We start from the raw sequence: 26,393 nt of genomic DNA, 5'->3' as shown, positions 1-26,393 counted from the left end.
CGTGCCAGGCCCGGGGCGCTTCCTTGGGCAGCACCGACCAGCTGCCACGCCCCAGCGCAGGGCACGGGGGAGAACCATCCCACGGGGAGAACCATCCCATGGGGAGAGAACCATCCCACGGGGAGAGAACCATCCCATGGGGAGAGAACCATCCCATGGGGAGAACATCCCATGGGGAGAACATCCCACCGGGAGAACCATCCCATGGGGAGAACATCCCATGGGGAGAGAACCATCCCACGGGGAGAGCCATCCCATGGGGAGAGAACCATCCCATGGGGAGAACATCCCATGGGGAGAGAACCATCCCATGGGGAGAACCATCCCATGGGGAGAACCATCCCATGGGGAGAACATCCCACGGGGAGAGAACCATCCCACCGTGAGAACCATCCCATGGGGAGAGAACCATCCCATGGGGAGAACATCCCATGGGGAGAACATCCCATGGGGAGAACATCCCACGGGGAGAACCATCCCATAGGGAGAATATCCCATGGGGAGAGAACCATCCCATAGGGAGAATCATTCCATGGGGAGAACATCCCACCGGGAGAACCATCCCATGGGGAGAGAACCATCCCACGGGGAGAGAACCATCCCATGGGGAGAACCATTCCATGGGGAGAGAACCATCCCACGGGGAGAACCATCCCACAGGGAGAACCATTCCATGGGGAGAGAACCATCCCACGGGGAGAACCATCCCCCAGCAGCCAATTCTGACCAGAATTCCCCAGCCTGTTCTGCTGAGCAAAGCAAAGGCTCCCTCCATACTCCGAGCGTGCACGGGGGGCTGGGAGTGCTGCTTGTTTTGGCAGAAGAGACGAGAGAACCACGGAGCATTCGAGTTCAGAAGGCTCGTTATGACTAATCTGCCTTCCTGAGCTGCAGGTCTTTTATTCCAGAGTCAGATATAGGCTGCCCCTGGGAGGGAACATCTGCAAGGGATGCTAATTTAGAGATTTGCAAGAAAGGTGGCACAAGACGCAGCCCGATGAGTCTGCAGCAGCCCTGGGAGGGAGCACAGCAGGGAGAGGAGCTCTGCCAGCTCCCAGCAGGGTCTGCAGGAGGGTCCAGCACCAGCCTGGCTCTGGGGCTGCTGGAGAGGCAGGCTGGGCTCTCACTGGGGAACTGGGACCTGCATTCCCACCCCTGAGCGGGATTTAGCATTTCGGATGTTTGATTTGGGCTGTGGGTGCAGCAGAGGAAGCCTGAACAGCCTGGGCTGGCCGTTGCGTTTCCCTCACTCTCCTCCTCAGCTGCACGGCGCTGACCCCTGATTTTGGGAGCCTGAAGATCTGGTGCTGTGCAGCATCTCCCACGAGCTAAGCGTCCTGCAGTGAAGCAGACCAAGCTCTGCACTGTTCTGAGCTGGTTTTTATGGTTTTGTGGTTTTTTCCCTCCTCAGGATGCCTGAGCAGTGTTCAGCAGCGTGTGTGATGCTCTTGTGCCAGTTAATCAGTGCCAAAGGGCTTGGGTGGCTCTGGTTTCTGCAGGAGGAGGAACTGGGTGCAAACCGAAGTGGTTTGCTCTGAAAATCTTCCCCATTTTTGCGTTTGTCGAATGTTGGTGCCAGAAGGAGACAGGCCTGCCACAGAAAGCAGCACAGTTGTGATGAACTTGCAGGGATGTTCATTCTACAGTTCAGGACTGGCCTTTAAAAACCTCTGCCTTGTCCCAGAGGTGTCAGAAATGTTTCCTCTTCAGCATTTGCGGCCAACTGCTCCTCTCATTAGAGAAACCAAATCTCCACTCAGGACCTCAGTGCTCTCTTCAAAGCTTTCCACACCAGCAGCCTGTGCCAGAGCAGCAAAATAATGAATTTTCTCATAGTCAGGGGCTGATATCCCTCTGGCATTTCCCTTTTTCTGTGGAGCAGTGCAGGAGGCACCTGATCCCCCTCCAGCCCCCGTGCTGCTCTGAGTCTTCTGTTACAGGAGCAAAAAATGAACACGTGGTCAGGAAATCCAGAACATTCAGGATATTTACCAATGTTTGCCCCAGGAGCAGCACTCCACCAACCAGAAAAGCCCCGAAAAGAAAAGATTTTGCTCCTTATGAGAAGGGTTTGAAGTTTCATTTTGTTTTGGCTTCGGTTTTCTTGTTATTGAGCTTTATTTTCTCCCGTGATTCATCTGACTCTAGGGCATTTATTGCAATCCTTGATACGGAATGCAAGGGAAATGAATCTCACTTTAAACTTCCTAAGGACATCTCCATCACCTGATTAAAGTCTCCTGCAGTTTTTTCCAGCTCTCCCCATTCCAGACCCAGAGACAAGGTGCATTTTTGTGCATTTCTGGCAGAGGCAGATGTGATTTGTAGCACATCTCCCACCAGACCAGCCATTATTTTAATCCATCGTTTTCCAGGGGAAAGAATAAATTCTTCTTTTCTTTAGTAGGACTGAAAAAAAGCCACACGGAGATGAGTTTTACAAGCAGTTAAACGCTGTAAATCAACAGGCTGAGGCAGATGGCAAAGAGTCAGTGAGACTCAGAGCTCGTCCATTAAGCACCTCACCCAATTCTCAGTTATTAAATTGCTCTTCTCCTGACACAGATTGGAGCTGATTTTCTTATGGATGGCTGGGTGGAAAATATCCTTGTGATCCAACTGGAAGCCCGAGGAGTCAAGGAGAGGACAGGTTCTTCTTGGCTTCAGAGAAAGCATAAACATCTCAAAGAAGTCTTGTCCATCCATTAAATAAATATCTGTATTTTGAGGCAAGCAAAGCGTGTGAGAGCTTTTGCTGTCCTGCTTCCAGAAGAAATAATTGTTCCATGCTGAGCTCATTTGGCTCCCTTGGCATTGCAATACTCACATAAATCGGATAAAAGGGAAATTATTGCAGTAACACTTGGAAGGTTCAGGAGAATTCAGTCTGACTTTAGCACTGAAGATGACTCAGAAAGTCAAGAGTGTGCACGTAGCAACTCAGGAATGCAACATCCCAGGAGATTTAGGGTTCCAGCACCCAGAGAGGTTGAAAGCAGCGTTTGAAATCCATTTGTTTGGAAAAAAAAAAAACAACCCAGAAACTGAATTTCTTTAAAGCCTCACGACACAGATGGGCTTCACTCTGTTCTCTCCTCGTCTGGGACTGTTTGGTGATATGGAAAACACATTCGGGAAACGTTTTGAGCCATTACTGGAGAAATAAAGAGGAGCTTTCTTAGGAAACACCCTCCAGATGAGGGACTGCCGGTGCTCTGGAAGTGAGCTGCTGTTAGGGATAATAAACTACAAGATATGAAAGTATTGCAAGTGCAGCCACACTTTCAGGAGATGGCTTCTCTGGGTATTTGAATTGCAAAGAGATCTCTTAGCCAGCACCGGGAGTGTTTGAACAAGGAGCACAGCTGAGGATTCCAGCCGTGGTTTTCAGGGGCTGGGAAGGATGCGGTGCCCCGTTCCCTCAGAGCGGAGCTGTGAACAGCGGCAAGAGCAGCTCCAGCCCGCTTCTCACACCGAAACCCCCGTGAGCAGCGGCAGGAGCAGCTCCAGCCCGCTTCTCACACCGAAACCCCGTGAGCAGCGGCAAGAGCAGCTCCAGCCCGCTTCTCACACCGAAACCCCCGTGAGCAGCGGCAGGAGCAGCTCCAGCCCGCTTCTCACACCGAAACCCCTGTGAACAGCGGCAAGAGCAGCTCCAGCCCGCTTCTCACACCGAAACCCCCGCTTTCCGTGCTGGGGGGCTTTTCCTGCCCTGCTGGGGGGCACTCCGTGCATTCCCTGTCCTGCTGGGGGGCACTCCGTGCATTCTCTCCCTGCTGGGGTCACTCCGTGCATCCCCTGCCCTGCTGGGAGTCACTCCGTGCATCCCCTGCCCTGCTGGGAGTCACTCCGTGCATTCCCTCCCTGCTGGGGGGGTCACTCCGTGCTTTCCGTGCCGTGCCCGCAGCTGAGCACACGCGGGGACAGCGCTGACCTTGGCGCTCAGAGGGTGCCAGCGCTCCGGGAGCACGCGGAGCATCCCCGGCCGAGCATCCCTGAGTGAATATCCCTAAGTGAGCATTCCTGAGTGAGCATCCCGGGCCGCGCATCCCGGGCCGAGCATCCCTGAGTGAGCATCCTTAACCTAACGTCCCTGGCAGAGCATCCCTGGCAGAGAATCCCTGACCGAGCATCCCTGGCAGAGAATCTCGGACCGAACATCCCTGGCAGAGCGTTCCTGACCGAACATCCCTGACCGAGCATCCCTGGCAGAGCATCCCTGGCAGAGAATCCTTGACCGAGCATCCCTGAGCGAGCAGCCCCGGCGCTCACCTGGGAGCTGTGCGCGGGGCAGGGCAGGGCCGCTCCCCCCCGAGGGGTTCCTGGGGGTGGGAACCCATCTCGCTCCTCTCTCCGGGGCCGCGCTGGGGGCGGCTGAGCCCCGCCAGCCCCCCCGGCCCCGGCCCCGCGCTCCGCCCGGCGCTGTCCCGCTGCCGGGGCCGGTCCCGGTGCCGCATCCCCGGGGCTGGAGCCGCCCATCCCCGCCGGGGTGAGTCCGTGGGATTCGGGGGAGGAAACTTCGCCCCCTCCCCTCCCCTTCCCTCCCCTCCCCTCCCGCAGCAGCGGCAGCGGCAGCGGCGGGCGAGGCAGAGGGGGAAGCGCTGCGGGAATTCGCATCCCGCGGCCGGAGAAGGCAGCCGGAGTGGAAACAGGTTGTCGGGATCCGTCCGTGGGAGGAAGGGGCGGCTCTGCTCAGCCGCTAGCCGAGCCTGGGCTCTGGGAAATGGAGCCGGAGCCGCCGCCTCGCCCGCCGGCCGTGTGCTGAAGGGGATGGACAGCGAATTGCCGCGGGGGAGCCCGGCCCCGGGGAGCTGAGCGCTTCCCAGGGAGCCCAGGCGCTTCCCCAGCTCCTGAAGTTCCAGCAGCGCTCGGCCCGGGCTCACCCACGGCGAGTTCCACCCGCCGCGCTCCCGGCCGGCAGGGTCAGGCGGGTGATTGCCTTTCTCTCCGCTCCTCTGCTGTTCTCTCTGCTCCTCTGCTTGTGCCTGAGTGCTGACCTGCAAGAAGTCTGCCTGAAAGCCCGGGAGAGCTTGGGAACGGCCACGGTGGAGAGTTGGGGCGTTTTGGATTTATTTGGCGCAAAGTACTCACACCTCTGCTCGAGGGATTCGTATGGCTTGAAGGTAAGAGATTGGTGTCGTGCTTTTCTTCCAGAAATAGGAATGTTGTGAATATCCGGGCGAGGGAGCACAGACAGCAGTGGCTGCCGTGATCACCACTGCCTAGAGATGTAAATAAAGACAGGAGAAAAAGGAAAATATTTGTCATTACAGCAGAAGGATCCATTAAGCTGTTCCCTTCCGCGAGACAAGAGGCGAGAGCGGGTTTTCAAACTGAAATTCAGGCTGTCTCATTTCTCCATCTAAACCGCTCGCTGCAGAGCAACAAACAATTGTTATTGTATGCTAAAGAGGCATTTGGAGCTGCTGGGAAGCTCGGCTCGTTTTTAGAAGTTTGATGTTTAACGCTGCTCTCACACAGACACAATGGAGAGAGAGTGACAGGGAGAAGTGGAGGAGGAGGAAAAGGAGGATATAATGTGGGTACATTCCAGCTCCCCAAGGAACAAGACTGTTCAGTCAAATTATTTGAGGGAAAACACTCTTTTTTCCTCTTACCACACTCATTCTTTTACATCGGGTAAGGCAAGGCTGGCATCCTTTCAGACTTCGTGCTCAGCACCAGTCCTGATGCAGAACAATCTTCCCCAGTGAGAACAGGGGATCTGTCACCCTTTCCTGAAGAACCCCTGGGAGGAAACCTCTCAGAAATTCTCCTCTGAATGCTGCAGGCAGATTTTGTGTGAGGTTTACAATCACTTTTGTCTCAATCTTAACTTTTTTTTTTTCCATTCCCCCCAGTTCTAAGTTCCAGCTTTTTGAAACCAGTGCAAAAGTGTGGCTTTAGGGCAGGGAACCAAACTCCAGCATGGTGCTGGGTCCTGCTCAGCTCTGGAGTATTTTTGGTCCAGGCTGTTGTCTGTAGGTTGTTTCTACACCAGATCACACATCCCCACTCGGCAATTCTCACGTCTCTCTCCCATCCCCACTTTCCCACACGCCAGGCGTGGAACTGCAGAGCTCCCAGCATGTGTGTGGAGCATGAATCACTGCTTCTCGAGTGGAGCTCCAAGCTGAAAAGGAAAAACAGCTTGGGTTGTTGTATAAATACCAGGGTTATCACAGAGCTGGTCAGAGAGGTCACACATGCAGAGCAGCGTGGGCTGGGTCTCCTCCGTGCTCAGGGTTTCGTGCCATTATTGTTCTTCACACACCCCGTGGCACTAAAAACTCAACCCCCTGGTTTTTATCTCTTTGGAAGTGATTCCTTATAGTAATCTAGAAAGAACTCTTGGCAATATTTCTGACTCCATCAAGCAAAGACTGCTGTAGTTTTTGTTATCCCCCCCCCTTTAATTTCTATTCCACGCTGCAGAAATTCTGCAACGTTCAAGCCTTCCTTCCTTACTCCTGAACAGAGTTTTGTAAAAGAGTTTTCCACTGATTGATGAACCGCTGTGTAAAATCTGCTGTGCTTTCCACGTTTCCACCTAACCTCCACGGGCACGCGTGGAAAAGAGCTTCCCTGTCACACTGGGGAAGAAAACGGGCAAGCTGCGGGCTTTAGAGAGAGGCCTGTGACCCCAGAGAGGCAGGGCAGCGGTCAGTGTGGGTACATTCAGGAGCTCCTTCCCTGTGGCATTCTGCTCCTGGGTCACTGTCGCCCTGCAGGACAGGCTTGGCCAGGGTTTGGATGGCACGAGTGGCCACACAGTGTCCCCTGTACCCGTCCTGACGCTGCTCCCACACCCCAAATCACCCTGAGCTGAGGGGGATCCCCCCCTGAGCCTGCCTGGCTGTGGGATTGAGTGATTTGTCCCCACAGAGGTGTCAGCAGAGGCACAGGTGACCCCTCTGTGCCCCTGTGCCAGGCAGCAGGACACGGGGTGCCCTTTGTGTGCCCAGCCCTGCTCGAGAGCCACACACCTGCCTGGCAGGGACACAGCTCTGCCCTCCTGGCGCTCCAGGGATGGGCCTGGCATTGTCCCCCTGCCCTGCCCTGGCTGCTCCAGGCTGCTCCTGGCTGCTCCAGGCTGCTCCAGGCTGCTCCAGGCTGCTCCTGGCTGCTCCAGGCTGCTCCTGGCTGCTCCAGGCTGCTCCTGGCTACTCCAGGGTGCTCCAGACTGCTCCTGGCTGCTCCAGGCTGCTCCTGGCTGCTCCAGGGTGCTCCAGGCTGCTCCCGGCTGCTCCAGGCTGCTCCAGGCTGCTCCAGGCTGCTCCCAGCTGCTCCAGGCTGCTCCAGGCTGCTCCTGGCTACTCCAGGGTGCTCCAGACTGCTCCTGGCTGCTCCAGGCTGCTCCAGGCTGCTCCTGGCTGTTCCAGGCTGCTCCAGGCTGCTCCAGGGTGCTCCTGGCTGCTCCAGGCTGCTCCAGGGTGCTCCAGGGTGCTCCTGGCTGCTCCAGGCTGCTCCTGGCTGCAGGCACTGGGCAGGGCTCACGGCAGGGACAAACCTGCTGGGAAATGCATCTGGAGCAGCAGAAAAAGCTCCCTGAGCAGCTCAGAGCAGCTCAGAGCAGGCAGGACCTGTGACAGAGCTGCTCCCCCTCTGTGGCACAGGCCTGGCACAAAAAGGGCCCTTCCCTGGGTGTTCTTCTCCTCAAAGCCATCCTTTGCTCTAATCCAGCAAATCTCCACCCTCCCTCCTCTGGGTGCTTCAGCTTTGGGGTTGCCAGTGAAGCTGATGGAACCAGGAATGTCCTGAGCTGGAGGGACCCGCAAGGTTCATTCCGTAACAATCACCAGCCACCAATTCCCTAAAACAGCAGCCAAAAAAACCCCTTTGAAAAGCATTCATCTCCAAGGTTTTGTAGCTCTCCAGTTCTGAACAGGATGGATTTGGCTCTCGCCCCTCACAATCCTTTCAGGATAACTCGTTTTCAATTTCACCCTCTGTGCACAAATTCCTTGTGAGCAGGGAGGAAATCTGGGACTCAGCTTCGGATTTCCCACATGCCCAGAGCCGATATTCCATGCCAGGAGGTGCAGGACAGTGAGCACATCCACGCTGAGCTGGAAAGCAGCCCTGGCACTGGTGTCTGCCTGCAGAACGTTCCCAAGGGCTGGGGACCCGGGGGAATTGCAGCTCCAAGGGAAAGAAGTCCACAGATTGTTAATGAATGCGCAGAAACCAGGCTGGCACAGCAAACAGTTGGGTGATGGGGGAGTGTTTGCAGAAACATCATAAACATTTCTCCATTCTCACACTCCTGCCCAGGCAAAGGCAGAATTGGATAAAAAGATCCCAGACTGGTGGAACTTTGGCTTCCCAGGGGTATTTTTCTAACACTACAAGAGAAAATACAGTGGGCTGAAGGTTAAGAGGTATTAAGGCTTGGAATATAGATTTGGAAAGCTTTGTCTGGGATCAAACTTTGCTGTCTTTCCCAAATAAAAAGTTTCAGCAACTCCTGAGGAGCAGGGACACCGAGCAGTGAGTGCCAGGGTGCTGCCAGCGAGATCCTCTAGGGAAGGGGGAGGCAATTGTTTAAGTCCTGTCAGATGCATCATCCCCTGTGCTGTTACAAAACCAACCCATATTCAATCTGAAGTGATTGCTAATAACTATTAACTCCTCTCCCAATTGTTCTGCTTCAATCATGTTTTCTCTCGCTGTCCTTCACCTGGGTATTTTTAGCTTTGTAATTTTTTTTTTTTATTTTTAATTTTTTGGAGATGTGACTGTGTGCTCAGTTGCTGCTTCTCTCCACATCCCTCCCAATTATCCTGGTGGGTATTTTTCTCTCAACCCCCCAGAATGGGTTTATTTCTGGTTTACTCTTCCCTGTTGGTTTCCATGTGGTTATGTGGGAGGCTGCACTTTCTTTATCAAAGCAGAGAGCCATGATTAGTCCATTCAGAAAATGTAAATGCAGCTTTATGTCTTCTGGAGCGCTGGGGAGAGGGAGAGGCTGTGAGGAGCAATAAAAGCTGAGATAACAGAGCACAGCACAGGGCTGCCGAGCTCCGGCATGGCCACACTTCACATGGCACAGGGGGATAAATAAACCCACTGAGCTGCCTGGGGAAAGGTGATCCTGGAGTCACCTGAAGGGAGATAGGCCTGAAGGGCACCCTCCTGCGTTTGGAGCTCCTTTCCTTTATCCCAAATTTCTCTGTGGCCTCGGCTGCCCCGGGGTGAGGTGTGCCAGGGTCTGGGAGCGCTCACAGGCTGGTAAACGCACACAGAAATACACATCAAAACACACAGAAATACACATCAAAACGCACAGAAATACACATCAAAACGCACACAAATGCCCGCAGAAATACAAATACTGGATCCTGCTCGCGGCCCCGGGTCGCCAACTGCCAGCGCTGGGGATGGATCAGCAAAATCAACGCCATTGAGTGAGAGTGCTCTGTGCAATCTGCAGCTTCAGGGAGAGAAATGAACCCTTCACCAGCAGCTCAGGTTTTTCAATCAGCTCCCCTGAATGCCGCAGCTGACACACTCCAGCAGAGAACTTTGAGCTATTGCCTAAAATATGGCACCTTGCAAATTACTTGTCTAAATTCCCTCCTATTTTGATACCTCGGGCAATCTGGAGCTCCAGCAAATTAAGATTCTCTGCAACAAGCACTCTCTGACCCCCAGCCCCTTTGTATCTGCTTTTTTCAGGCTTTTGCATATTTGTATGACAGCTGAGAAAAATGTGATTATCTCTGGGATTACTGGAGTCTGGAATTAGGTGTCCAACACTTGATCTCTTTCCTCTGAACACATTTTAGTTCCAGCCTTATCTGCATCCTTGGAACCCACCCCAGAGAGGGGCCAGGACACCTCCAGCCTCCTGCTCTCCCTGAGACGTCCCCACACAGACTTGGGAGGTGAATTTTAGTCACCCGGGTTTGAAAAGCCACAATTATAAAGGACTTGCTAATTTAAAAGCCCTTAAAAATAGAAACACCCCCCCCACATTCACATACATATTGTTGAACAGGAAGAATCACTCATGTCCCAGTACATGAATCATTCATCATCCCCATGAGGTTATGGATGCTCTAAAAATGTGTTTGTGAGTACTAAAATGGGGATTATAACAAATACTACAGGAATACTTCAGCCCACCATGTCCAGGCATGTGTAAAGCTCCTTATTTGCACTTTGATGGCAAAACTGTAAGAATTACAGGGTTTGAAGCCAGCATCAGCATTTCCATGTGAGTGGAGTCCCACACATTGGTTTATTTTTATTTGTAGAGCAGGTTGTGATCCATGCCCGGGGCCTGTGCTGTGAAACAGGAGCTTACTGAAGCACGGCAGTTCTTATTGCAAAGCGCTGCCGTTATTAATATTATTGTTGTTATTATTATTTTGAAACGGCACATGAGGGACCAGCGAGATTCAGGCTGCTGCTCATCCTCCCTCTCGGGAAACCCAGACTGGAAGAGGAGCCTTTCCCTCAAATCCAGCAGCGGGATGCCAAGCAGGGCTCAGCATTTCCAAGGGCAGCGCCGAGGAACAGCTCAGGGGGATCCCTGGCTCTGGGTTTATTTCCACTGAAGAAAAGGACTGAGAGTGAATTCCAGCCCCTTTGGCCACAGCAGCTCCCACCCCCGTGGATTTCCACCCCTGAATTACTGCAGGGCTCCCCCCTGCCTGCTGCTGCTCCCTGATCGTGGGAGGGGTCAGTGGGATTGAAACTGGGCAGGGGCAGAGCCAGGGTGGGGCACTTTTGAGACCCCTGTTGTAGGGAGGAAATGATGAATTTGACTCCACGTTCTTAGAAGGTTAATTTATTATTTTATGATATATATTATATTAAAGGATGCCATACTAAACTGTACTAAAGAATAGAGAAAGGGTACAGACAGAAGGGTTCAAAGAATGAGCATGAAAGCTCGTGACTCCTTGCAGAGTCAAAACAATTCCCATGTTGGATAAACAATCTCCAACCACATTCCAAAGCAGCCAAACGCAGGAGAAGCAAATCACATAATTATTGTTTTCATTTTTCCCGGAGGCTTTTCAGCTTCCCAAGAGAAAAATCCTGCCAAAGGGATTTTCCAGAAAATACCACGATGCCACCAGGGCTCCCTGGGGCTGGGCAGGAGCCAGCAGCACAGAGCTCTGCCCACGTGGAACCACGGCAGGGAGGTGCTCAGGCTGTGCTCCAGGCACTCAAAGCCTCTCCCAGGCCCGTCCTGGCCCAGCACCGGGGTTTTACAGCAGGAGCATTTGGAGGAAAAAGGACTCTGGGAGTCCCAGCGAGGGCTCAGGTGGCAGCAGCCCTTCTGAGCAAGATCTGAGGAAATTGGGCAGATTTTCCTGTCCTTGTAGCCACAGGACGTGCACTCATAGAGCAAATGCGGTGGGATGAGGCAGCGCTTTTAAAAATCCCTTCTTTTGATAGCCACTGTTGGTTCTGGAGAGCTGAAAGAGCCAGGCCCGGCCTAAACCGTTCCCCTCGGACTTCAAACCCAATCAGCATTTGCACAAAGTCTGCTTGGCTCACGGCTTCTCCCGCTTCCCTGCCCCGCAGCACAGGGTCGGGGATTTCCCCGTTCAGGGCCAGGGTGTCTCTGCAGGGTGCAGAGCTGCTGGCAGGGATGTGCCAGCCTAGGGACATCCTGGCACTGCCACTTTGCCATCATCCCCTGGTGCCCAGCCAGCCTCTCTGGAGCCCAGCCTGCGTTTCCTGCGAGGTGTTCCACTAAATCCACGTGCAGGAGCCCATTCTGTGGGAGGATGTTTGTCTGCGTGTGATGTCTGCTGCTCTGCTCTTGCCTTTGTCATCCTTCCCAAGTGTTATTTTTTGTTTATCTCAAGATTGATTATTTTTTTTTCCTCTCTCTCAGTGTGGAGGGAGAATCAATTAGGAAATCACAACCCTAGCAGAAAATGACAAGGAGGGATAATAATAATAATATTATCAACAACAACAACAACAACAACAACAACAACAAAATTAAAATTATTATTATTATTATTATTATTATTAATAATAATAATAATAATAATAATAATAATGTCACGTTTCTTTGGGTCTACACTTTGCCATTTAATTTTTACCACTGAATTTCTGATTCAGGAGGCCTCAGAATCACAACCATCAAAATTTAGCTTAAGAGGCATTGTTTGTGGAGAGAATAAACACATATTGGAAAAAAATAATGAAAAAAAAAAAACAACAGGGTGAGCAATTACGAAAGAGGGAGCTCAATAACTTGCAGCTTTCAGTGTTTCCATAAAAATGTTCTATTTAATGTGTCAGGTGGGACAACACAGTGACTGCTGCGAGTGGGTCTGATCCCTGGTGCCACAGAAGAAACCAAGTCCCAGAGCAGCAAGCCCTGGTGGCAGAGCAAATCACAGCAGGGTTTTTTTGGGGGAATTTTCCCTGCAGAGAACCCCAGGCTCAAGCAGCGGTGCCTGAGCGCGCAAAAGAGAATATTTGTTGCAGGATGACCAAGAGCAGCGCCTGCAGGAGGCTTTTCTTGGGCTGCTGTGCCTGTTTCACCTTCAGCAGGTTGGGCACCTGTCTTCAGGTGATGATTTTAGTCCCTGCAGCCTGTGATTTGTATTGCTGATGAATTAAACAGTCCTGGGTTTAGTCCTGCCTGAACTTCCACAACAACTCGCACCCGGCACCTTAATTAAAAACATTACAGCTCCTTGTAATGCTTCACCTGAAAGAAAATCTGCTCCCCACCAAGCAGGGGAAAATATTCATGGCTTTTTGGAGCCCTGCTAATGACTTTGTGGACTAAAGGGAAATGGAAATCGTGCGCAGTTCACTGTGCTGGTCACTGGATTTGGGAATTGGGTTCATGATGGATGCAGTGTGCACTTCCCAGCAGGCTGGAAACTTTGCTGACTGTGTAAAAGTCCAATAAAATTCAGGAGAGCAGCAGCTGAGCATGTGCAGTGATCCCAGGGACTGAGAGACAGAAATCCCTCCCATCAGCCAAAAAATGCAGCACTGAAGGCTCACATGTTTCCCCCGGCTGGGGATTTGCCAGTGATGCTCCCAGCAAGTTTTGTGGAATATGGGAAGAAAATATTTGTGTTTCCAAGGTGTTCTTTTGGGCAGGATCAGCCCAAAGCCATGGAGTGAGCAAGGGATCCTCTCTCAAGAGGCTGGAGACACCTGGAAAGTCCAATCTGTTCCTGGGCTGTGCTCCACACCTGAGCTGTGGCTCCACTGCAGCGCCTCAAGCAGCTGCCTGAATTTTAATGAATTTTAATTCTTTTCTCCCTTAATGGCAGAAGTTCAGTTTGGTGGCTTCTGTTGGTGAAAACAAGAGAAAACCTTAAGCCGCTTTTGTAACAGGCAAAAGGCAAAATAGCCATGATTTCACCTGGAAAATAGCCATGATTTCACCTTAAAATAGTCATGATTTCAGTGAAAATAGCCACAATTTTATCTGGAAAATAGCCACGATTTCACCTTGAAAATATCCATGATTTCATCTTGAAAATAGTCATGATTTCAGTGAAAATAGCCACAATTTTATCTGGAAAATAGCCACGATTTCACCTTGAAAATATCCATGATTTCATCTTGAAAATAGTCATGATTTCAGTGAAAATAGCCACAATTTTATCTGGAAAATAGCCACGATTTCACCTTGAAAATATCCATGATTTCATCTTGAAAATAGTCATGATTTCAGTGAAAATAGCCACAATTTTATCTGGAAAATAGCCATGATTTCACGTGAAAATAGGCATGATTTCACCTGGAAAATAGCAATGATTTCACCTTGAAAATAGTCATGATTTAATCTGAAAATAGCCACAATTTCATCTGGAAAATAGCCACAATTTCACCTTAAAATAGCAATGATTTCACCTTGAAAATAGCCACAATTTTATTTGGAAAATAGCCATGATTTCACCTTGAAAATAGCCATGATTTCATCTTGAAAATAGCCATGATTTCACCTTGAAAATAGCCATGATTTCATCTGAAAATAGCCATGATTTCACCTTGAAAATAGGCATGATTTCACCTTGAAAATAGCCATGATTTCATCTTGAAAATAGCCATGATTTCACCTTGAAAATAGCCACAATTTTATCTGGAAAATAGCCATGATTTCACCTTGAAAATAGCCATGATTTCACCTTGAAAATAGCCATGATTTCATCTTGAAAATAGCCATGATTTCCCCTGGCAAACAGGTGGTCCCACACCCGATGGAAGCAAAACCCTTCTGCTACCAGACTTCACTAAACATGAGAGAATTTAAGATGTGGTGTGGGACCCCTCTGCTCTCGGGAAGTTTGATTGACCAGGAAAAAAATTCCAAAGGCCAGGCAGGGAAAAATATTCCCCCAAAGTGCTCAGAAACACCCCCAGGGTGCCCAGCTGAGCATCCATCTCAGGGACTCTGAACACCCTGCCTGGGAGCAATGATTTTCCCAAGAATTTGGGATTTTGTGGCAAAACAAGTGTCACTGTAGGATGTGACACGACGACACGCTCGCTGCTGCTCTCGAGGTGAAGAAAAAAAGGGAAGTTTATTTTTCTGACTCCAACATTTCTAGTTTTCCAGAAGTGACAGTGGATTGGAGGGTGACAGTGCCACCTCTCCAGTGACACTGGACAAACCAACAGCTTATTAAATTTCTCCCCTTCCATGAAAGAATGTGAAACAATAAAATATTTATAAAATTGCGTAAAAAATATGTCACAAAAATACAAACATTAAAAAAAATTAACAAAATCTTAAAAAAATCAAAGCAACAAACAAGGAGCAGCAGAGAAGAGAATCCGTGGGGCAAGCTGAGCAGAGAGGGGACACGATGATGCAGGGTGGAAGAACAGAGCAGGGAGGAATGAAATACTGCAGAGATGAAAGGCAATGAGGCGTTCTGTGCAGCTGGGAGCCGCTGGGGAAGGTCAGACCAAGGAGGGCAGGCAAACCCTTGTGCTGGAGAGGCCCCAGGGCAGAGCAGGAGCCGCAGGACTCCCCAGGAGAACAGATGCTGATTTGCAGGGCTGCTGATCCAGCACAATTCCCGCATGGCTCGGTGCCCGCGGCAGCCGGCAAAGGATGGATCCAGAAGGAGAGGTGGCTGCTCCTCCTCTCCCTCTGCCTGCAAAGATGACAGAGGTGGGTGCTGGAAGTCAGGATTTGAAGAGCTGAGCTGGGGTAGCCCAGGGATGAAATGATTAAGGATCATTAGGATTTGAAATTTGAGGAGAACTGGATGGAGGAATACTGGGAGCCTTCCCTCTGAGGTGGGAGCTGGCTCTGCTCCTTGGCCACGAGGGACAGGACAAGAATTACCTGTGGTTTCTTGGGGTTTGAAGTGCAGGGACGTGGCACAGGGCAAGAATTCATGGTGGTTTTTGGGGTTTGAAGTGCAGGGAGGTAGTACAGGACAAGAATTCACGGTGTTTTTTGGGGTTTGAAGTGCAGGGAGGTAGTACAGGACAAGAATTCACGGTGTTTTTTGGGGTTTGAAGTGCAGGGAGGTGTCACAGGACAAGAATTCACGGTGTTTTTTGGGGTCTGAAGTGCAGGGAAGGGGCCCAGGACAAGAATTCATGGTGTTTTTTGGGGTCTGAAGTGCAGGGAAGGGGCACTTGCAGCAAGGGCAGTCCTGTGGCCGTGCTGATTGACACATCCTCATCAAAGCTGCTCCGAGGGACTGCAAATCTCAGTCGTGGATGGTTTGGGGCAAACCCCCAGAAATCTGAGGAGAAGAAGGGGGAGGGAAAGAGGAAAAAAAAAGAGCTCTGCTCTGGAACTCGCTGCTTTTGGCAAACATTTTTGCAAACAAGCTCAGGGCGAGGAGTGGCAGTGGAAAGAGCAGATGTTCAACGGGTGCTCGGTGACATAAGTGGAGGGCAAATATTTGATGGCTTCAATCTGAATTATTATTATTTACTTTTAATAAAGTGTGGCTGAAGGACTCAAGAGCTACAGTATCCCTGTGCCAGGTGCTGCAGGAACAGGGGAAGCCTGGCTGGGGGGGAAGAAAAAAGGGTTTATTCAGCCAAGGAATGAACACAGCCCATTTCTACAGTTAAATTGTTTTACTCTTCAAGTGCCAAGTACCGAAATGTAAACATTAGACAGACAAAAACAAATAATGAAAAGAAAAAAACCCAAAACTTAAATATTTGCCATGTTTTATCCAGCACTTAAAAGTATTTTGTTTAAATTTCAGCCACTTCTGTACATAACTCAGGGGGGTGGGAAGTGAAGAGATTCAGCCTTTCCAATTCCTCAAAATTAATACAATTGGCTGTGTGACTGATTAAGAGTTATTTGCAGACATTGGTGGATGATCTCAAACACGGCACAGATTCTAAAGGAATACAGATCCCCAGCATTCACGGAGCCGGGAATTTATTAGATTAGTCAGAGGCTCAGATCTCGTCAGAGAGATTTGGCATTAGGATACAGATAAAGGAATTATGAGGAGGAAAAAAAAGAGCTTTTGTAGAGAACAGGATGTTGGGTCTATAGTAATGCAAGGTTTAATAAGAACCAATATCTTCCAGGCTGAGGAGCTGCCTCTGACAGAGCCCATCCCTCTGTGAGGGCACAGGAGGGAGGAAATCCTTCCCTTTAGCCACTGAAAATCGAGATGTGCCCGCTATTTCTGCTTGTGTGTCCAAAGCCGAAAGCACAGAGTCAGAAATGATTTTTAAACAGCCTTTTCTGCCCGTCCTCTGCACCCAGCTGAGGAGGGCTCAAGTGGGCTGTGTGTCTGGAGCAGCTCCAGCTTGAAAAACTCATCTGCCAAATGTTGCAGAGATCAAAGCTTGCCCTGCACCCACAGATTCCCAAAGAAAGCAGGAACCCAAGGCTCTGCTCCAGCAGCCTGCCAGGCAGGACCAACCTCTCCTGAATTCCAGGTGGGCAGGGGCAGTGCTGGGCTTTCCTGGGAGGAGATTGTTGCTGGAGGGAGCTATTTATACCCCAAACTGGCCCTAAAAGGATTATTCATGACAAAAACCCCAAAGCAAACACCACAAACCAATCCACCACGACCTCTCCTTGCTGAAGTTTAACATGTTGGGGTGAGAAAATGTTAAAATTGGAGGATTTCTGATAAAACCAGATTCGGTTGCAAGTCTTGGATGAAGACAAGGCCTTAATCTTTGATTTTAAAGATTCCTTTGAAAATGGAACCTGCTTTTTTATTGGCAGAAGGACAGGTTAAAGGAAGTTACAGGAACATTCCTCCCCCTCTAGGGAAGACCCTGAATTCTTCCCTTCCATGAGGACTTGCTAAGAAACCGGGGAGGATGAGATTTGCAGAGGGGCTGGAAGCAGCAGGCAGTGAATCCCCAGGGAAATCCAGCCTCAGGACATCTGCAGGGGGCCCAGCTGGGAGGGCAGAGCGCAGGCCTGGGGAAGGTTCTGCTCCCTCACAGGGATGAAGGACAAAAGCTTCTTCCCTTTCCTTCCTGCGACACAAATTCAAGCCCAGGCAAAAACTCCGCAGGCAAAGAGGGATGCTTGAAGGAGCAGCACCACGGATAGAGAACTGAGAAATGTGCCTTGAACCCGGGGCTCAGCCTTGAAACTCTGGAGTCACCAGGCGCGGGGATTGTCCTGCCGCCCTCTCCCAGAGGCAGGAAACCCTCGCTGCGCTCCAGAGGAGAATCCTGAGGGTCTCTGCTGCCTGGGAGGGAGTGAATCACAGCCTGGAGTTGGTGCAGGGAGCTCTGAGCAACGTGGCTGTCAGGCAGGGAAGGGCTGGGAGCAGAAAATGCCGTGGCATCGGCGAGAACAGCTCGGGTGGGTGACTCAGAGGCCGCGGTGGCAGCGGGGTGCTGTCACCCACAGAGCTCAGAGCTCCGCGAGCAGGAGGCAGAGCTGGGATCAGCTGCTCAGGGGGACTGTGAACACCTTCCAGCAGGAGCACCCAGTCGGGTGTTGTGCAGGAGCAGGGATGTTTCTGAATCAGAAGTGAGCAATAGCTGCAATTAATACACCCTTGGTGTCTCGGATGGCAAAGGATCAGGGGAACGGGAGCCAGGGAGAGGCAGAGGGGGAAGATTTTCCAGAGGATTTTGGAAGAAGCTGATGGCAGAACTGTTGGCTTGGTCAATGTGAAGGCTGCAGTGTTGAAATTGAGTTCAGCCCCCTGAAAGCCCCAGCCTGGGCAGGATTTTTGTAGCAATAGGTCTCCAAGAGCTCATGAGAGCTGGCTCGAGGAGATCCCTGCACCGGATTTTTGTCTCTAATTCTGCCCCTGTGGGTGCAGAGGTGGCCAAACCTCCTGCTCATGGAACGTGCTGGTTCCTGGACACCACAGAGGGCACGGGCAGAGTGCAGAGCAGAGCTGTGCCTCCTCCAAGCCGTGCTCAGAAGCGCTCAGGTGTAATTACTGCCAGGCCTCAGTCACGGCTGTCACCTCCCCTGTCACCTCCCCGCTGCATCTGCATCAACCCCGGAGTGCCCGGGGGAGTTGTGTTTATTTAGAGCCACCAGGACTGTGCTGGGTGACTTCTGTGCCAGCTGCTCCTGAGGAGCCCGGGGCAGGGCAGGGCATTTTCAGCAGCATCAGCAGAGCTCTTGGGTCAAGGCAGGATTTACAATATTTTCCTCATTCCTGGCCTCTCCTCCTCCTCCTCGGAGCCTGCAGACCTGTCCCCTGAGCAGAAATGAATAGAAAAGGTTCTCACTCAGTGTCAGCTGCTCCACACCTTCCTTGCTCTCCAGGGAACCACGACCAGGAATCCACGGCGATTCTGGGCTTGCATGCAAAATAAAAACCAGTGAAACTTCTCCAGAAGATGCTTTTTTCCCCCTCCACAAAACCCCTGAACAGGGAGACAAAGCAGCTCCTCAAACACATTTTCCCCCTTCCCTTTTCTCCCACCTTCTCTCTGCTCCAAAGAAACCATGCCATTCCCTTGCTGGAATATCTCTGTGGCGTTCTGAGCGGAGCCCAGGGAACATGGTGGGGACGGAAAGGATGGCAGTGTGACAGCCTCCCATGGCCCATTGATTCCAGAACTCCAGAGCAAAGTGGCACCAGCCAGGGAGGCCGTGTTCTGTGCAAATTCCCCTTGGACATTGATTTCTGAGCAAGGCCTTTGGAGAGGGGGTGTCTGGGAGCCATGGGCACTCTGGGCAGCAGCATCAGCAGGAAATACCAACCTGGCAGCACCTGCAGGCCAGGTGCCTTGGGGACAGCAGGTGGGGGCTGTTCTGAGCGGGACATGGCCCTCAGGGATGCTGCCACTGGTGCCTTTGGCTGCTCTTTCCCTCTTTTTTTTTACAGGGATATCAGAAAGCACTGTGAAAAATCGAATTGGTTACTGATTTTTTTTTTTTTTTGCTACTTCATTTATTGGTTAGAAAATGTCTTTTTGTATATATGTGTTAAGACTCTCCACAGGTGTTTACTTTTTTTTTTTTTTCAGATTCTTATGGGACAGACTTTTTGTTTTTAGAGGTATGAATGGTTTTCTCACTAGAATAGATTGTTGTGTTAACTGAATTTTATTTTCATTATTCTTTTAGACGGGATCTTCCAAGCTAGCTGCTAGCTCAGCTGGAGTAGCAAGGCTTAAACTACATTTTAGGAGGCTTTTTTTGTAGGTATTAGTGAGATGCACACCCTCCAGCTGCTGGAGAGCTGCTTGCAGGGAGGTTTTTGTGGAGCAGGGATGGGGATGAGCAGCAGGGACGAGCAGCAGGGTGCTGCTGCACTGCTGCCACCAAACACAGGCTGCAACCTTGCAGCCCTGTCCTGCCCTTGACCCTGCAGCTAATCCATGGCTGGATCAGCTCAGCCCCCTGGAAATCTCCGTGCTGGGAATTAGAGTGGCTTTGCTGCCCTTAATTCTCAAGGGAATTTGTTCCTTTTTGGGCTCTTTCTCCCTCACACCAAGGCTCTGGTTTATCTCTGTTCAGGAACTTCAGCCAGGCCAGAGCCGGGTGCTGTTTGTGCCTTTTCCCTGGGTTTTTGATCCCTTCCCTCTCCCTTTTCCCCAGGAAAATGCAGCTTTTGGGCACGGGCAGGGGAGAGCCCTCCATTTTCCCAGCCAGCTCTTTAAGTGCTTCTTCATTTCTTTCTTCTTTCTTTCCTCTTTCTGAGGAACTGTCGGCACTAAAATCAAAATTGCTGCTCAGAGCAGGGCTGAGAGACTCACAAACCTCCTCAGTGGCCACCAAGAATGCTTCCAAAAATGCCACCTCTGGGGCTGGGGAAAAAAAAGTTGTTTTTAGGACTGAAAACCCAAACTTTCCAAAGCTGGGAATTTACAGAGTTTGTACCACGAGGATGTGTGCTGGATACAGCCTTTAACTGTGTGATCACACACTTTGAATTTCTAGGTTTTGGGGTTTAAGCTTCCCTGTTTCATGCAAAATATTTGGAACTTTTCTTCTGTTTCATTTTCCCAAATTAAACATTTTTTTTTTAAACAGAAACACCAAATCTTTTCCTTTGTACAATATTCAAACATTAACTTTCCCCATGATGCATATAAAGGCAAAAATTATTCCTGTGAAAATAGTTCTATTAAAAAAAAAAAAAAAACAACAAAAAACCAAACTCTTGAGGAAGATAGAGAAGGAAACGAAAGGAAATGTTGATTACTTTATCCAGGGATTTTTCCAGGCTCCCTAAGCACCATTGAGCAAATTCCTGCTGAATGGACACAGGAGATGAGCTAAAAATGACTCCTCCAACTGCAGCAGGGAAAGCTGGAGCTGCTGAGCCCATCTCCCTCTCTGTGCCCTTTCCTTTCCAAAGCCAATTTTCCTCCTGCGCTCAGAGCTCAGAAGAACCAGCACAGGGGCTGATCCTGCCCATCTCAAACCCTTTTCCACCTCAAAGACACTTCTCCGTGCCCCTGCTTTTTTTTAATTTTTTTTTTTTTGTCCCACCCTGCATTTTCTGCACGGTTCTGCCTCCTCGAGATAGTTTTGCATTATGAAAGGGCAACAGGAGAGGAGAAAAAACTGTTGCTGTATTTAGCATTGATTTTTCCCCTTCACTCTGAGTCACAGAAGCTAACATTTAATTAATTTCTGACACTTTGACAGCTCCTGAGAAGACATTTGTAGAGCTATCAAGTGCTGCTGATAGCACTGTCAGACAGACACTTTTTGAATTATCAGCTATTAAGGACCCATATGCAACAAATTTCCAAGGATTATTATCCAAATTGTTCTCTGAATGAGAAAAGCACACAAAAGCTCAGTGAAACATAAAGAAACCATTGTTCCCAGGTGAATTTGATATTTGCAAATGTTTTGCTATTTTGATCACTTACGTGGTTTAATAAATCGAAGTCGCTTTGTCTTTCATTAAGGGAATGAAGTGGCCTTGGTTTGGGGTGTCTGAGAGCAGGGCCGGGTTTCCCGGCGTGGTCTGTGTGGAGATGCAGCTTGGGAAACGTGGAGTGTTTGATCCTTCCAAAAACATGGAATATTTCATCTTTCCATAAACATGGAATATTTGATCCTTCCCTCAAACAGGGAATATTTGATCCTTCCCATAACCATGGAATATTCGATCCTTCCATAAACATGGAATATTCGATCCTTCCCATAAATATGGAATATTTCATCCTTCCATAAACATGGAATATTTGATCTTTCCACAAACATGGAATATTTGATCCTTCCATAAACATGGAATATTTGATCTTTCCACAAACATGGAATATTTGATCCTTCCATAAACATGGAACATTTGATCCTTCCCATAAATATGGAATATTTCATCCTTCCCATAAATATGGAATATTTCATCCTTCCATAAACATGGAATATTTGATCCCTCCATAAACATGGAATATTTGATCCCTCCATAAACATGGAATATTCGATCCCTCCATAAACATGGAATATTTGATACTTCCATTAACATGGAATATTTGATCCTTCCATAAACATGAAATATTTCATCCTTCCACAAATATGGAATATTTGATACTTCCATAAATATGAAATATTTGATCCTTCCACAAACATGCAATATTCGATTCTTCCATAAACATGGAATATTCAATCCTTCCATAAACATGCAATATTTCATCCCTTCATCAAACATGCAATATTTGATCCTTCCACAAACATGGAATATTTGATCCTTCCCGCAAACAGGGAATATTTCATCCTTCCATAAACATGGAATATTTGATCCCTCCCTCAAACACGCAATGTTTGATTCTTCCATAAACATGGAATATTTGATCCTTCCCATAAATATGGAATATTTCATCCTTCCATAAACATGGAATATTTGATCCTTCCATAAACATGGAATATTTGATCCTTCCATGAACATGGAATATTTCATCCCTCCATCAAACATGGAATATTTGGTCCTTCCATAAACATGGAATTTACATTTCACGTCCTGGCACCAGAGAGAGACCCCCAAAACAGCCACACCCTGAGCTCCACACTCCACATCCTCCCTGAGCTTGGTCTGTTCTCCTCCCCCGGCACAGAGGAGATTTTTGTCGTCTGAACTTCAAGCTGATGGCTCACAAACCTCTGTCCCAGCAGCTGGATGTCTTCAGGGTGTTGTGGCAGCACAGGGAGAGAGAGAAAGTCCAGAAGAAGCCACTCACAGTGGGTAAAACAAGCAGCAGAGCTCCCACAGGTCTTGGGAACCACACAGGAATCCCATGGATTTTTATCTTTTACCTCTGGAGGAGGGCACAGCTCGTGGCTGTTGGCCAGGGAAGGCTGGGGGTGTTGCTGTGGTGGTGAGATTTTCCAGGGAAAACCAGGAAAGCCATGTTCCCAGTGCCAGGAGCTGCTGAGGGCTGTGGGGTGGCAGCAGGGCTGTCCCCACCGTGTCCCCCTTCGCTGTCACCTCACTGGGGCGATGGCAGAGGCAGCACGGCCCAGCTCTGGCTGCAAAAGCTGCTGCTGCTGTCAAGTCCCATCATTGTCACTATTCAGGTCTAGGGGTTTAAAATTTATTTATTTCACTGCTGGAGGAAAAAAAAAATAAACCAAACATATAAGGAAAAGACAAAAGAAAAAAAAGAATACAGCCCAAAGCCCCACCAAGCACATGGAAAATAAACAAAGTGGGTCATGGCACTTCTGCCCTGAACTGTGCACACCTAACAGGGAGCAGGGAGGGGCAGGGGACAGAACATCCCAGACTCTGCCTGAGCCAGCTGGAACAGAGTTACTGACACAGAAACCTGCGGCTGAGCTGGCAGTGAAAACCAACTTCTGCACTCCCTGCCTGCTCTGCATCCATCCATTGCCAGCCAAACATTTCTGCCAGGGCAGGGAGAACAGGCTCCAGGGAATTCACAGAATCACAGAATGACCGGGCTGGGAGAGACCCTAAAGAGCATCGAGCCCAACCCAGCCCCAAGAGCTCACTGAACCCTGGCACCCAGAGCCACAGCCAGGCTGTGTTAAACACACCCAGGGGTGGTGACTGCACCACCTCCCCGGTCCCCGGGAATTCCCAAAATTCCCAGAATCCACAGAATCACTGCATGGGAAGAGACCTCAAAGATCATCAAATCCAACCCAGCCCCAAGAGCTCACTGAACCCTGGCACCCAGTGCCACAGCCAGGCTGGTTTTACACACCCAGGGATGGTGACTCCAGCACCTCCCCGGTCCCTGGGAATTCCCAAAATTCCCAGAATCCACAGAATCACTGGATGGGAAGAGACCTCAAAGATCATCAAATCCAACCCAGCCCCAAGAGCTCACTGAACCCTGGCACCCAGTGCCACAGCCAGGCTGGTTTTACACACCCAGGGATGGTGACTCCACCACCTCCCCGGGCAGGCCACTGCCGCCACATTTCTCTTCACAGAGAAAAGCAAGGCACGATTCTTCCCAAGAATATTCCTGGGATTCACATTCTCTGGACCTCAGAGAAAGGAAAAACAATTATTGTCATTTGCTGTGCCTGTGCTGTGCCACAGCAGAATGCAGTGTGGAGATTGTTCACCCAGGGTGATGAGTTTTGGTTCCTTGGCCTGTCAGGGCCAGCTCTGTGTGTGTGGGGACAGCCACGAGATTCTGGGCAGGGCAGTGCAGGTGAGGGCTTGGCAGGCTCAGTTTAGACGTAATGTAATATAAAATAATATAGTATAGAACAATATAAAGTAATTAATGAGCCTTCTGATGAGATGGAGCCAGCTGCATCATTCCCTCCCCTCATCGGGGGCTCCCTGCACATTTGACAGGCCACCGGCCAGGCAGCAGAAACCTGATTTTTTTTTTCTTTTTTTCCATTTTCCTTCTCCACGCTGACCCAACGGCCTGTGCCACACCCGTGTGGCAGCGCGGAGCTGGCAGCTGGCACTTGGGCCCCCATGGATCCCCTCAACCTCTCGTGGTACGACGGGGACAGGAACTGGAGCAGGGCCCTGAACGCGTCGGACGCGGCGCAGAAGCCGCACTACAACTACTACGCCGTGCTGCTGGCCCTCCTCATCTTCATCATCGTCTTCGGCAACGTCCTGGTGTGCATGGCAGTGTCCAGGGAGAGAGCCCTGCAGACCACCACCAACTACCTGATCGTCAGCCTGGCCGTGGCTGACCTGCTGGTGGCCACGCTCTGCATGCCCTGGGTGGTCTACATGGAGGTAAGGGCTCACGGCGAGGGTGGAGGAAGGATGGGGAGGGTTTAGCAGCCTGGAAATCGGCCTCCGGAATTCCTCCACAAGTGCTTTTCATGCCCTAAATACAGGTTTTTTCGTTCCCTGAAGTGCAGGTTTTTTCATTCCTGAAATTGCATTTTTTTTCTCTGTTCCTGAAATTGTAGCTTTTTCATCCCCAAAATTGCAATTTTTTTTCCCTGCTCCTGAAATTGTAGCTTTCTCATCCTCGAAATTGCCATTTTTTTTCCCCCAGAAGGATGGGAGAGCAGGTTAGCGTGAAAGCCCACTGCTGCTCAGAGGACTAAATGATAGCCCAATTGCACCAGAGATTCGGGGTCAAGAGGGAAAGGACCCCAATTTAGTGTTCAAAACTTTCAAAACTCCACCATGGGTATCACACTGAAACCACATGAAATTTGTGGAGGTGGGAGGGACCCACAAGCATCATTGAATCCAGCAATCAAAAAAAAAAAAGAAAAGAAAAGAAAAGCAATCAAGGCTCTGTTTCTGAAGGGCTGCAGGAAGGCAGTTGTGGAAGCAGGATGGGAATCCACAGCTTTATGTCTCAATATAGGGGGGAAAAATCACTTTTCACAGCTCAGCCTTCCGCACGAGCCATGCTGAGTCTCTCACTCATGGGAGGGGATGATAACACGGGGAGCAGAGCAGGGGAAGGACGGATCGGCAGTGAGTCCTGATGCAAAGCAAAACAAAGCCACTGATGTGGCACCGGCTGCGAGAGAGCACAATGCTAATTATCTCCGAGTTAATGATTGTTTTCGTGGCGCTGGAGAACGAGGAGCCTCTGCTGAAGCCACAGGCTGCTGGGAGGCAGGCCCTGCCTCTGGGGCTCCATCTCCTTCTGCTCTGCTCCCTTCTGTTCCACCCATTCGAGGCAGAGGCTGATGCTGCGAGAAGCTCCTGCTCCCTCAAGCCCAAGAATCTCTCAGACCCTTTTAATTTTAAGAATAAAGCACAAATGGTGTAAAATTCTCTCCCTTTCCTGGGCTCGCGTGCAGGGGTGGTCAGGAGCCACAGCTGCCTTCATCTACCAGCTGCGACAGTTCCCTCCAGGTTTTGTGCCACAAGCTTGGCCTAAAACTCAAAATCAAAATGAAACGCTTGGAAAAAAACCCCCAACCTTGGGGCAAACAGATCTTTTACCCCCAAATTTTGGAGGTTTCTCCAACACAAATGAATACACCAGGAGAAGGAACGGCTGCAGTTCCCAGCTTCCCCCAAACCGTGCCCTCAGGAAATCGCTTTCACAGAGCTTTGGAACTGGCTGGAAACCTTTGCCTTTGGGCAAATTCTCCTCGAAGTTCCTGATGTAACTGTCTCTTAAGTGCTTTTTTAATCACTGAGTATTCATCTGTCACTCAGGCTTCAATGCAGTCATTCTCCCTCCTTTATGCTGCCTATGGTTATGTATATCAGAGCAGAAATAACTGAAGAATAGATATCTTATTCATTCTATTTTCAAATGCAGTAGGGCTCTATTTTTGTTAGAGGGAAATATACTTTTTTTTTCATCACATGTCAAACACAGCAGTCCGAATAATTGCTATTAAACTTAATTGGCAAAGTTCAGCTTCAACAGCAAGAGAAGCGAAGAGAAAAAAGGCTATGGTGCCTGGAAGTGTTATCATTAGTTCTTTGTCTTTAGCACATCGTGTGGAGTGTTAAAGCCTTTTCACTCTGAATTAAACTCATTTTGTTCACCAAAAATAAAAAATATAAAGGTGAGGAATGCCTACCCCGATTTTTTAAACTAAGAAATGAAGGGAAGCTCTGGCTTGTCTGCTGCTG

General features: G+C 49.8%; 1 protein-coding gene across 4 annotated transcripts in view; it reads left to right on the top strand.

Moving 5' to 3' along the window:
- The first annotated feature begins 3,944 nt into the window (after positions 1 to 3,944).
- DRD2 (dopamine receptor D2) overlaps positions 3,945 to 26,393 on the top strand; it is a 31,275-nt gene continuing 8,826 nt past the window's right edge. For 2 of the 4 annotated variants that reach the window (XM_038161607.1, XM_038161608.1), the window contains exons 1-2: positions 3,949 to 5,123; positions 24,243 to 24,569. In XM_038161607.1, the coding sequence (XP_038017535.1) occupies positions 24,297 to 24,569 (273 nt within the window). In that variant the 5' untranslated portion in view covers positions 3,949 to 5,123; positions 24,243 to 24,296. Of the gene's footprint in view, positions 5,124 to 24,242; positions 24,570 to 26,393 lie in introns of all 4 variants that reach the window. The other 2 variants (XM_038161606.1, XM_038161609.1) reach the window with 2 other exon arrangements.

This window comes from Motacilla alba, chromosome 24, assembly GCF_015832195.1.
Source record: "Motacilla alba alba isolate MOTALB_02 chromosome 24, Motacilla_alba_V1.0_pri, whole genome shotgun sequence".
Taxonomy (NCBI): domain Eukaryota; kingdom Metazoa; phylum Chordata; class Aves; order Passeriformes; family Motacillidae; genus Motacilla; species Motacilla alba.
This window is presented reverse-complemented; position numbering and strand designations above follow the sequence as displayed.